This window comes from Peromyscus eremicus, chromosome 4 (assembly GCF_949786415.1).
Source record: "Peromyscus eremicus chromosome 4, PerEre_H2_v1, whole genome shotgun sequence".
In the NCBI taxonomy this organism is placed as follows: domain Eukaryota; kingdom Metazoa; phylum Chordata; class Mammalia; order Rodentia; family Cricetidae; genus Peromyscus; species Peromyscus eremicus.
The window spans coordinates 110,948,076-110,959,795 of record NC_081419.1 but is presented as its reverse complement, the minus strand read 5'-3'; the positions used below and the strand labels follow the sequence as shown (position 1 = coordinate 110,959,795).

The window sequence follows — 11,720 nt, the reverse complement described above, 5'->3', positions numbered from 1 at the left end:
AAGTTACACAGACAAGACTAGAGCAATGTATATATTGATATGGATGTGGGATAATTTGAAGGAATAATGATGGCTATACGTGGTTGTTAAATTGACCACATGTGGAATTAACTAAAATTCAAGAGATATGTGTGGGAACCACTCTGAATCTAGGGGAACAAAACTAAATGAATACTCAGGCACACACACAGAGACAGACTGGGGGTGGGAGAGGGAGAGAGAGAGAGAGAGAGAGAGAGAGAGAGAGAGAGAGAGAGAGAGAGAGAGAGACAGACAGAGAGACAGAGAGAGACAGAGACAGAGACAGACAGAGAGACAAAGAGACAGAGAGACAAAGAGAGAGCAAGCAGATATGTTCAGTCTGCAAGGCTGGATGTCTCAGCTGGTCTTCAGTGTACTTTGAAATCCCCACCCCCAAAAAAGGCTCTTATACCAGTGATGGGATGAATTTACCAATGAAAGCAAAGGCAAGATAACAAATAGAAAAGATGAGTTTCCTTCCTCCATGTCCTTTGTAGAGGCTTCCACCATAGATGCAACTAAGATGTAAGGTATATTCTCACGCCTCAAAATATGTGATTTAGGTGGAGCTTTCCTACTTCAAATGATATTCAATCAAGAAAATTCCCTCACGAGACAAACATCTCAGCTTCTTGAGTTTTAGTTAAATCTACATGATGATTTTTGTTGTTGTTATTTGTTTGTTTAGTATTTTTGTTTTTTGATTTTGAGACAGGGTTTCTCTGTGTAGCATGGAGCCTGTGTTGGAACTCACTCTGTAGAGCAGGCTGGCCTGGACCTCACAGACATCAGCCTGCCTCTGCCTCCAGAGTGCTGGGATTAAAGGCATGAGCCACCACCACCCGGCTTCCCTGTGTATTTAAAAAAAAAAAAAGAAAAAAGAAAAAAGAAAAGAACAGAGAGTTGAGTGGGTAGACAAAGGGGATGAATCTCAAAGAAGTTGCAGTTGAAGTGAATATGATAAAAACAAGTGGAACAAAATTATCAAAGAACTGATAGGGATCTTTTAATGTTGATATTTCCTAAAAATCACAGATTGATATCATTATCTGTTACATTGTAAAAAGAAAATCAAAAATATAAGCATACCACAAAATATCTAGAAACAGTAAAATATTGTAGCAAAATTACTCATTTTTTTTAGACAAGTTTTCACTGTCTAGGCTAGGCAGGCCTTGAACCAGAACTCCTCCCAATTCAGAAGGCCGTTCCCTAGGATTCTTGGATTAAAGGTGTGAGCGACCACACCCAGCTAAGCAGTGACTTTGGAAATCTTGTGGAGATTTGCTTGTGGAGACTGGCCTCAGAGTTAATTCAATCTTCCAATGGAAAGCGACTTGGGAAGAAGTGGGCGTGGTCTGTAGAGACTATAAAAGGACACTCCTAAGCAGCTCTTTGGCAGCCTGGCTCCATCTCTCCACCCTGGGGTGGCATCCTTCCAGGGACAGGAGTTGGAATTCCAGTATGGCCGAAGAAAAGAAGCTGAAACTCAGCAATACTGTGTTGCCCCCTGAGTCCATGAAGGTGGTAGCAGAGTCCATGGGCATTGCTCAGATTCAGGAGGAGACTTGCCAACTCCTGACAGATGAGGTCAGCTACCGCATCAAGGAGATTGCCCAGGATGCTTTGAAGTTCATGCACATGGGAAAGCAGAGGAAACTCACTACCAGTGACATTGACTATGCATTGAAGCTAAAGAACGTGGAGCCACTGTATGGCTTCCATGCTCAGGAATTCATCCCTTTCCGGTCAGCCTCTGGTGGGGGCCGGGAGCTTTACTTCTGTGAGGAGAAGGAAGTGGACCTGAGCGATATCATCAACACCCCTCTGCCTCAGGTGCCTCTGGATGTCTGCCTCAAAGCACATTGGCTGAGCATTGAAGGCTGCCAGCCAGCTATACCAGAGAATCCACCCCCAGTACACAAAGAGCAGCAGAAGGATGAGGCCACGGGACCCCTGAAGTCAGCAAAGCCAGGCCAAGAAGAAGATGGACCCCTGAAAGGCAAAGGTCAAGGGGCAGCTGCAGCTGATGGCAAAGGAGAAGAGAAGAAAGCACCTCTTTTCCTGGAGGGAGCCCCTTTGCGCCTGAAGCCCCGCTGCATCCATAAGCTGTCAGCGGAACAGCAGCTGTATTACAAAGCGATCACAGAAGCCTGTGTAGGATCCTGTGAGGCCAAGAGAGCTGAAGCTCTGCAAAGCATTGCCACCGACCCGGGGCTCTATGACGTGCTACCATGGTTCAGTATCTTCATCTCTGAGGGGGTCCGTGTAAACGTGGTTCAGAATAACCTGGCCTTGCTCATCTATCTGATGCGCATGGTGAAGGCCCTGATGGACAATCCCACGCTCTATCTAGAGAAATATGTGCACGAGCTGATTCCTGCAGTCATGACCTGCATTGTGTGCAGACGGCTGTGCCTGCGGCCGGATGTGGACAATCACTGGGCACTCCGGGATTTTGCTGCCCGTCTAGTGGCTCAGATCTGTAAGCATTTCAGCACAAGCACCAACAACATCCAGTCCCGGATCACCAAGACCTTTACTAAGTGCTGGGTAGATGAGAAGACTCCGTGGACAACTCGATATGGCTCCATTGCAGGCCTGGCAGAGCTGGGACACAATGTGATTAAGACGCTGATTCTGCCCAGGCTGCAGCAGGAAGGGGAACGGATCCGCAGGGTCCTGGATGGGCCTGTGCTGAGCAACATTGACCGTATAGCAGCAGACCGTGTGCAGAGCCTTCTCCTGAAACACTGTGCCCCGGTACTGGCGAAGCTGCGCCCTCCACCTGACGATCAGGATGCCTACCGGGGAGAATTTGGGTCCCTTGGGCCTCTTCTCTGCTCCCATGTCGTGAAGGCTAGGGCCCAGGCTGCTCTACAAACTCAGCAGGTCAACAGGACCACACTCACCATCACACAGCCTCGGCCCACACTGACCCTCTCGCAGGCCCCTCAGCCAGGCCCTCGGGCCCCTGGCTTAGTGAAGGTTCCTGGTTCCACTGCCTTGCCTGTCCAGACACTGGTGTCTGCTAGAGCTGCTGCCCCTCCTCAGCCTTCTCCTCCTCCAACCAAGTTTATCGTAAAGTCCTCATCTTCCAGTGCCTCATCGACCCAGCGGGGCTTGTCCCTGGGCACCTCAGCTCCTGGCTCAGGCTCTACCACTACCTCTCCTGTCACCATCACGGTTCCCAGCGTGCAGCCTCTCATCAGAGTGGTCTCTAAGGCCACCACCGGACAGCCAAGCACAGCCCCTGCTGGCCCTGGCCATGTTCAGAAATACATTGTGGTCTCCCTTCCCCCAACAGGGGAAGGCAAAGGAGGCCCTCCTTCTCATCCTTCTCCAGTCCCTCCCCCTCCCCCGTCATCTTCGCCATCCCCACTTGGGGGCAGTGCCCTCTGTGGGGCAGAAGCAGGAAGCTGAGGACAGCCCACCTCCAGCTCCAGATACTCCTAAGGCTAATGGCTCCCAGCGAATTGAACCTGGCTCCCCTCAGCCTGCTCTGTGGTAGCATCACATCTGCTGACCTCCTCTTGTGCAGATTCCTCCACGCACATAGAAAGCAGGTGACTTTCTTTTAGAGACTGTACAGTTAAGTTTCAGAATAAAAGTTGGATTTGTAAAAAAGAAAAAAAAAAAAAAAAAAGAAAGAAAAAAGGACACTCCAAGAGCCAGCCAGGTTCATTCTTCACCAGACCAGACAGAGCATGTTTCTAACCATTCTGGCTCCAGAGACTGCTAGTTCTATCCAAACATTGAGGATTGGACCCCGGAGTTGAACTAATATTGTTCTGTCCTGACTCAGTATTGCTGAGGCCAGAGACAAGTCTGTGGAGAAATGGAGTCAGACATCTCACAAGCCTTCCAGGAAGAACTCACCTGCTTCATCTGCCTGAACTGCCTTACAGACATAGTCACCATAAGCTGTGGCCACAGCTTCTGTCAAGCCTGCCTCCACCTTTCTTGGGAAGACATCCAGCTTCCTGTCCATTGCCCTACGTGTAGGGAACCATCCGAGCAGAAGGACTTCAGAACCAACACTGTTCTGAAGAAGCTGGTGTCCATTGCCAGACAAGCCAGCCTCATGAAGTACCTGAGCTCTGAGGAGCATAAATGTGTGACCCACAAGGAGACAAAGAGGATCTTCTGTGTTGAGAACAGGATCTATCTCTGTCAGCTCTGCTCTGACTCCCATGAGCACAGAAGTCACCAACACGGTCCCATCAAAGTGGCTGCTGAGGGGCAAATGGAAAGACTTTTACAGCAAATGGCGTCTTTGAGGGAGAAGATCCAAGAAAATAAAGGGAATATAGAGGCAGAGAACAGAATGACGACTCTGTGGACGGACTACTTGACACTGCGGGAGCAAATGGTCAGAGCAGAGTATAGGAGACTGTGTCCGGTGCGGGGTCAAGAGGAAGAGCATCACATTGAGTGTATGCAAAACGAAGGCCAACGTGTTTTAGAGAAGCTCAGGAGAAGGGAAGCCATGATGGTCCAAAAGAGCCAACAGCTAAGAGGAATGTATGAGGAGCTGATGGCAATGTCCCAGGAGCCACATGAGCTACTGCTCCAGGGTTTGGATGACATGTTCAGAAGGAGTGAGTCAATGCAGCAGCAGCTGAGCATGCCCCAGACTCTGGATCTAGAGCTCAGCTCTCTACCCATCAGTGGACTGACTGAAAGGTACAGCCACTTCCAAGTGAACATTGTCTTCGAATTTACAAGCATATGCCCTGACAATGTGAAGCTCTTTAACGTCATGAGGAGATGCAGCTTCAGACCTCATGGTGAGAATACACCTTTGGATTCTGCTGAAACCTATTTGGCTTCCTGGAAAGCAGAGTGCTTCATCTCAGGGAAATATTACTGGGAGCTGGATTTGAACAGTTCCTAGGACTGGGCTGTGGGGGTCTGTAAGGATTCCTGGTTAAGCAACAGAAACCAGCTCCTTGAATCTGAGGGTGCACTTCTTCTTGTGTGTGTCAAGGAGGGTGATCATTACAGTCTCCTCACCACATGCCCAGTATTCCAGCACTATATAGAGAGACCACTGGGCCAGATTGGTGTGTTCCTCGATTGTGGGGAGGGATGTTTAAGTTTCCTGAATGTTGCATAGAGTTCTCTCATATACAAGTATCCTTCTGGCACCTTCAATCCCTCTGTCAGGCCTTTCTTCTCCACTGGCCCCACGTGATCCTCGGAAGATGTAATCCCAGTATATCAGTGTTTTTAAGTATTTCTTAATGTAATGTTACCTCATTTATTGTTATTAAATATTAAAATATTATTAAGTGAAAAATAAAGAGCATCTTCAATTTTCTGTCCTCAGCCCTGGAGTGAAGAACCTGAACTCTAGATCAGTAGTTCTCTGTCTGTTCCCTTTTGTTCCAGTGTTCTTTGGGCAGTGTTTTATTTGTGCTATGATAAAGAAAACTTGCCTGGGGATCCATCAAAGGAAAAAAGTCAGCCACTTTTTTAAACACAGAAATCAGGCAGTGGTAGCACATGCCTTTAATCTTAGCAATTCAGGAGAGATCATCCATATCTCTGTGAGTTCAAGGCCACACTGGGAACAGAGCCTGGTGTGGTGGCAGGTATCCTTTAATCCCAGCACTAGTTAACCATAGAGGTCTGCAGGTCTATACAGACAGACAGGAAGTGATGTAGCTGGGCAGAGAGAGGAAGAAAAATGTCAGGGCACAGAAATGGTATTTGAGGCATGAGGAGACAGGAACTAAAGAGCAATTCAACTGAGACCCTCAGCAGTGAGGACTCAGAGGCTTTCGGTCTGAATTTCATGGAAACAGGATTGGCTCAGGAGTTGCCTATGGCTTGTTCTGTTTTTCAGATCTTTCAGCTTTCACCTCAATATCTGGTTCTTGGGTTTTTTTTTTCTTCTGTTAATAAGACCATTTAATATTTGTGTTACATGTTCTGGAGAACACCAGGAAAATCATGGACTATTGACATAAAAAATATATGGACTACTTGAGTGTTATAGTACACTGCTGTCATCCTAGTACTCCAGAGACTGGGAAAAAAAAGTGAGAAATTCAAGGGCAGCATGGGTTATACCTTTCTCATAAGAATGAAGCTCATTAAAACTCTGATGTTCAGCAGAAACAGTACAAATTGGCACAATCACTTTAGTAAACTAGCATGATCTAATAAATCGAAACATGTCCACACAAGATGACTCAGTAGTGCCATTTGTAGGTATCTGCATGCTAGAAATATGTACTTTTATTCACCAAGAGACATGTATTAGCTTAGTCGGAGGAAAAACTGTTCATAGCAATACCTGGGGAGATGGCACAGTGAGTAAGAGCATTTGCTGATCAAACACAAAGATCTGAGTTCAAATCCTCAGCACCCATATAAAAGCCAGGCAAGGCCTCTCATGCCTTTTACCCCAGGTTTGAGGGTTGGATACAAGCATGTCCTTGGATCATGCTTGTTAGGCACCTAGCTAAAATGGAGTTTCAGGTTCCATGAGAGTCTCTTTATTAAGGGAAAAACCTGGTGTGTAATAGAGCAGAACATCTGACATCCGTCTCTGGCCTCACCCAAACACACATTTACCCATGAACATTTGTACCATACATACACCTAAAGTGTTCATCACAATAGCCAAAGTACAACTTCAGTGCTCATCATTAATAGAATGGGAAATAAATTACAGTTGACTAAACATGGGACACTGTGGTGATATATTTGGCGCTCCAATGAAACTTATCTGGGGATTAGAGGACCTAGCCAGTCAGTAGATTAGACATCAGGCTAGATAGTGATGGCACACACCCTTAATCCTATCATTCTGAAAACAGAGCTATCTGTGAGTTCAAGGCCAAATTGAGAACAGAGCCAGGCAAGATGGCACACACCTTTAATCCCAACACTTGAGATTGCATGCCTTTGCTTGGGAAGCACACACACCTTTAATCCCAGGAAGTAGGATGGCAGGGCAGAAAAAGTTAGGTAAGGCATCAGGAAACAGGAACTCACTATCTTGAGACTGAAGATTTCAAAGAGGATAGAATTTGTAGTTGGCTTGCTCTGCTTCTCTGAGCTTTCAGTTTTCACCCCAATGTCCAGCTCTGGGTTTTTTGTTAATAAGACTTTTTAAGGTTTATGTTACATAAAGGGATCAGTATCATATCAACCACCATATGAACAACTAGAGATTGATCCAGCTGAAGAATTCTGGAAGACCACATAGAATCCAAACAAGAGAGTGGAGCTGTCTATTCACCCATCCCCACCCATTCTTTCTTACAGTCTCTATCTGAAGGCATGAAACTACTTCAATGAATAAATAATTTTTCCTAATTTTATGTTTCCCTTGCTGTTCTATTCACAATATTTGCAATGGCTCTAGAAATAGTGTTGAAGAGGTGTCAGAAAAGATAGTAAGAGTCAGAATACTAGGAAATGTGCTGTGAAGCAGCCTCTCCTAGAAAAAGTTACACAGACAAGACTAGAGCAATGTATATATTGATATGGATGTGGGATAATTTGAAGGAATAATGATGGCTATACGTGGTTGTTAAATTGACCACATGTGGAATTAACTAAAATTCAAGAGATATGTGTGGGAACCACTCTGAATCTAGGGGAACAAAACTAAATGAATACTCAGGCACACACACAGAGACAGACTGGGGGTGGGAGAGGGAGAGAGAGAGAGAGAGAGAGAGAGAGAGAGAGAGAGAGAGACAGAGAGACAGAGAGACAGAGAGACAGAGACAGAGAGACAGAGAGAGACAGAGACAGAGACAGACAGAGAGACAAAGAGACAGAGAGACAAAGAGAGAGCAAGCAGATATGTTCAGTCTGCAAGGCTGGATGTCTCAGCTGGTCTTCAGTGTACTTTGAAATCCCCACCCCCAAAAAAGGCTCTTATACCAGTGATGGGATGAATTTACCAATGAAAGCAAAGGCAAGATAACAAATAGAAAAGATGAGTTTCCTTCCTCCATGTCCTTTGTAGAGGCTTCCACCATAGATGCAACTAAGATGTAAGGTATATTCTCACGCCTCAAAATATGTGATTTAGGTGGAGCTTTCCTACTTCAAATGATATTCAATCAAGAAAATTCCCTCACGAGACAAACATCTCAGCTTCTTGAGTTTTAGTTAAATCTACATGATGATTTTTGTTGTTGTTATTTGTTTGTTTAGTATTTTTGTTTTTTGATTTTGAGACAGGGTTTCTCTGTGTAGCATGGAGCCTGTGTTGGAACTCACTCTGTAGAGCAGGCTGGCCTGGACCTCACAGACATCAGCCTGCCTCTGCCTCCAGAGTGCTGGGATTAAAGGCATGAGCCACCACCACCCGGCTTCCCTGTGTATTTAAAAAAAAAAAAAGAAAAAAGAAAAAAGAAAAGAACAGAGAGTTGAGTGGGTAGACAAAGGGGATGAATCTCAAAGAAGTTGCAGTTGAAGTGAATATGATAAAAACAAGTGGAACAAAATTATCAAAGAACTGATAGGGATCTTTTAATGTTGATATTTCCTAAAAATCACAGATTGATATCATTATCTGTTACATTGTAAAAAGAAAATCAAAAATATAAGCATACCACAAAATATCTAGAAACAGTAAAATATTGTAGCAAAATTACTCATTTTTTTAGACAAGTTTTCACTGTCTAGGCTAGGCAGGCCTTGAACCAGAACTCCTCCCAATTCAGAAGGCCGTTCCCTAGGATTCTTGGATTAAAGGTGTGAGCGACCACACCCAGCTAAGCAGTGACTTTGGAAATCTTGTGGAGATTTGCTTGTGGAGACTGGCCTCAGAGTTAATTCAATCTTCCAATGGAAAGCGACTTGGGAAGAAGTGGGCGTGGTCTTTAGAGACTATAAAAGGACACTCCTAAGCAGCTCTTTGGCAGCCTGGCTCCATATCTCTCCACCCTGGGGTGGCATCCTTCCAGGGACAGGAGTTGGAATTCCAGTATGGCCGAAGAAAAGAAGCTGAAACTCAGCAATACTGTGTTGCCCTCTGAGTCCATGAAGGTGGTAGCAGAGTCCATGGGCATTGCTCAGATTCAGGAGGAGACTTGCCAACTCCGACAGATGAGGTCAGCTACCGCATCAAGGAGATTGCCCAGGATGCTTTGAAGTTCATGCACATGGGAAAGCGGAGGAAACTCACTACCAGTGACATTGACTATGCATTGAAGCTAAAGAACGTGGAGCCACTATATGGCTTCCATGCTCAGGAATTCATCCCTTTCCGGTCAGCCTCTGGTGGGGGCCGGGAGCTTTACTTCTGTGAGGAGAAGGAAGTGGACCTGAGCGATATCATCAACACCCCTCTGCCTCAGGTGCCTCTGGATGTCTGCCTCAAAGCACATTGGCTGAGCATTGAAGGCTGCCAGCCAGCTATACCAGAGAATCCACCCCCAGTACACAAAGAGCAGCAGAAGGATGAGGCCACGGGACCCCTGAAGTCAGCAAAGCCAGGCCAAGAAGAAGATGGACCCCTGAAAGGCAAAGGTCAAGGGGCAGCTGCAGCTGATGGCAAAGGAGAAGAGAAGAAAGCACCTCTTTTCCTGGAGGGAGCCCCTTTGCGCCTGAAGCCCCGCTGCATCCATAAGCTGTCAGCGGAACAGCAGCTGTATTACAAAGCGATCACAGAAGCCTGTGTAGGATCCTGTGAGGCCAAGAGAGCTGAAGCTCTGCAAAGCATTGCCACCGACCCGGGGCTCTATGACGTGCTACCATGGTTCAGTATCTTCATCTCTGAGGGGGTCCGTGTAAACGTGGTTCAGAATAACCTGGCCTTGCTCATCTATCTGATGCGCATGGTGAAGGCCCTGATGGACAATCCCACGCTCTATCTAGAGAAATATGTGCACGAGCTGATTCCTGCAGTCATGACCTGCATTGTGTGCAGACGGCTGTGCCTGCGGCCGGATGTGGACAATCACTGGGCACTCCGGGATTTTGCTGCCCGTCTAGTGGCTCAGATCTGTAAGCATTTCAGCACAAGCACCAACAACATCCAGTCCCGGATCACCAAGACCTTTACTAAGTGCTGGGTAGATGAGAAGACTCCGTGGACAACTCGATATGGCTCCATTGCAGGCCTGGCAGAGCTGGGACACAATGTGATTAAGACGCTGATTCTGCCCAGGCTGCAGCAGGAAGGGGAACGGATCCGCAGGGTCCTGGATGGGCCTGTGCTGAGCAACATTGACCGTATAGCAGCAGACCGTGTGCAGAGCCTTCTCCTGAAACACTGTGCCCCGGTACTGGCGAAGCTGCGCCCTCCACCTGACGATCAGGATGCCTACCGGGGAGAATTTGGGTCCCTTGGGCCTCTTCTCTGCTCCCATGTCGTGAAGGCTAGGGCCCAGGCTGCTCTACAAACTCAGCAGGTCAACAGGACCACACTCACCATCACACAGCCTCGGCCCACACTGACCCTCTCGCAGGCCCCTCAGCCAGGCCCTCGGGCCCCTGGCTTAGTGAAGGTTCCTGGTTCCACTGCCTTGCCTGTCCAGACACTGGTGTCTGCTAGAGCTGCTGCCCCTCCTCAGCCTTCTCCTCCTCCAACCAAGTTTATCGTAAAGTCCTCATCTTCCAGTGCCTCATCGACCCAGCGGGGCTTGTCCCTGGGCACCTCAGCTCCTGGCTCAGGCTCTACCACTACCTCTCCTGTCACCATCACGGTTCCCAGCGTGCAGCCTCTCATCAGAGTGGTCTCTAAGGCCACCACCGGACAGCCAAGCACAGCCCCTGCTGGCCCTGGCCATGTTCAGAAATACATTGTGGTCTCCCTTCCCCCAACAGGGGAAGGCAAAGGAGGCCCTCCTTCTCATCCTTCTCCAGTCCCTCCCCCTCCCCCGTCATCTTCGCCATCCCCACTTGGGGGCAGTGCCCTCTGTGGGGCAGAAGCAGGAAGCTGAGGACAGCCCACCTCCAGCTCCAGATACTCCTAAGGCTAATGGCTCCCAGCGAATTGAACCTGGCTCCCCTCAGCCTGCTCTGTGGTAGCATCACATCTGCTGACCTCCTCTTGTGCAGATTCCTCCACGCACATAGAAAGCAGGTGACTTTCTTTTAGAGACTGTACAGTTAAGTTTCAGAATAAAAGTTGGATTTGTAAAAAAGAAAAAAAAAAAAAAAAAGAAAGAAAAAAGGACACTCCAAGAGCCAGCCAGGTTCATTCTTCACCAGACCAGACAGAGCATGTTTCTAACCATTCTGGCTCCAGAGACTGCTAGTTCTATCCAAACATTGAGGATTGGACCCCGGAGTTGAACTAATATTGTTCTGTCCTGACTCAGTATTGCTGAGGCCAGAGACAAGTCTGTGGAGAAATGGAGTCAGACATCTCACAAGCCTTCCAGGAAGAACTCACCTGCTTCATCTGCCTGAACTGCCTTACAGACATAGTCACCATAAGCTGTGGCCACAGCTTCTGTCAAGCCTGCCTCCACCTTTCTTGGGAAGACATCCAGCTTCCTGTCCATTGCCCTACGTGTAGGGAACCATCCGAGCAGAAGGACTTCAGAACCAACACTGTTCTGAAGAAGCTGGTGTCCATTGCCAGACAAGCCAGCCTCATGAAGTACCTGAGCTCTGAGGAGCATAAATGTGTGACCCACAAGGAGACAAAGAGGATCTTCTGTGTTGAGAACAGGATCTATCTCTGTCAGCTCTGCTCTGACTCCCATGAGCACAGA

At 47.4% G+C, this 11,720-nt stretch overlaps 2 protein-coding genes across 3 annotated transcripts; both read left to right on the top strand.

The window, feature by feature from the left end:
• Window positions 1-1,485: 1,485 nt before the first annotated feature.
• LOC131908569 (transcription initiation factor TFIID subunit 6-like) lies at window positions 1,486-3,444 on the top strand. 2 transcript variants are annotated; one of them, XM_059259611.1, is made up of 2 exons: window positions 1,486-1,611; window positions 1,642-3,444. In XM_059259611.1, exons 1-2 carry the CDS (start codon window positions 1,486-1,488, stop codon window positions 3,442-3,444), a joined length of 1,929 nt encoding a protein of 642 aa, XP_059115594.1. The 2 variants fall into 2 exon arrangements, with proteins under 2 accessions (XP_059115594.1, XP_059115593.1); XM_059259610.1 differs by having other exon boundaries at window positions 1,486-3,444.
• A 5,523-nt stretch (window positions 3,445-8,967) lies between these two features.
• Window positions 8,968-11,028, top strand: LOC131907884 (transcription initiation factor TFIID subunit 6-like). The gene is given in 3 exon segments (XM_059258954.1): window positions 8,968-9,094; window positions 9,097-10,925; window positions 10,927-11,028. Coding segments are annotated over 3 exon segments (2,043 nt in total). The 5' UTR covers window positions 8,968-8,982.
• The last annotated feature ends 692 nt before the right edge of the window (window positions 11,029-11,720 follow it).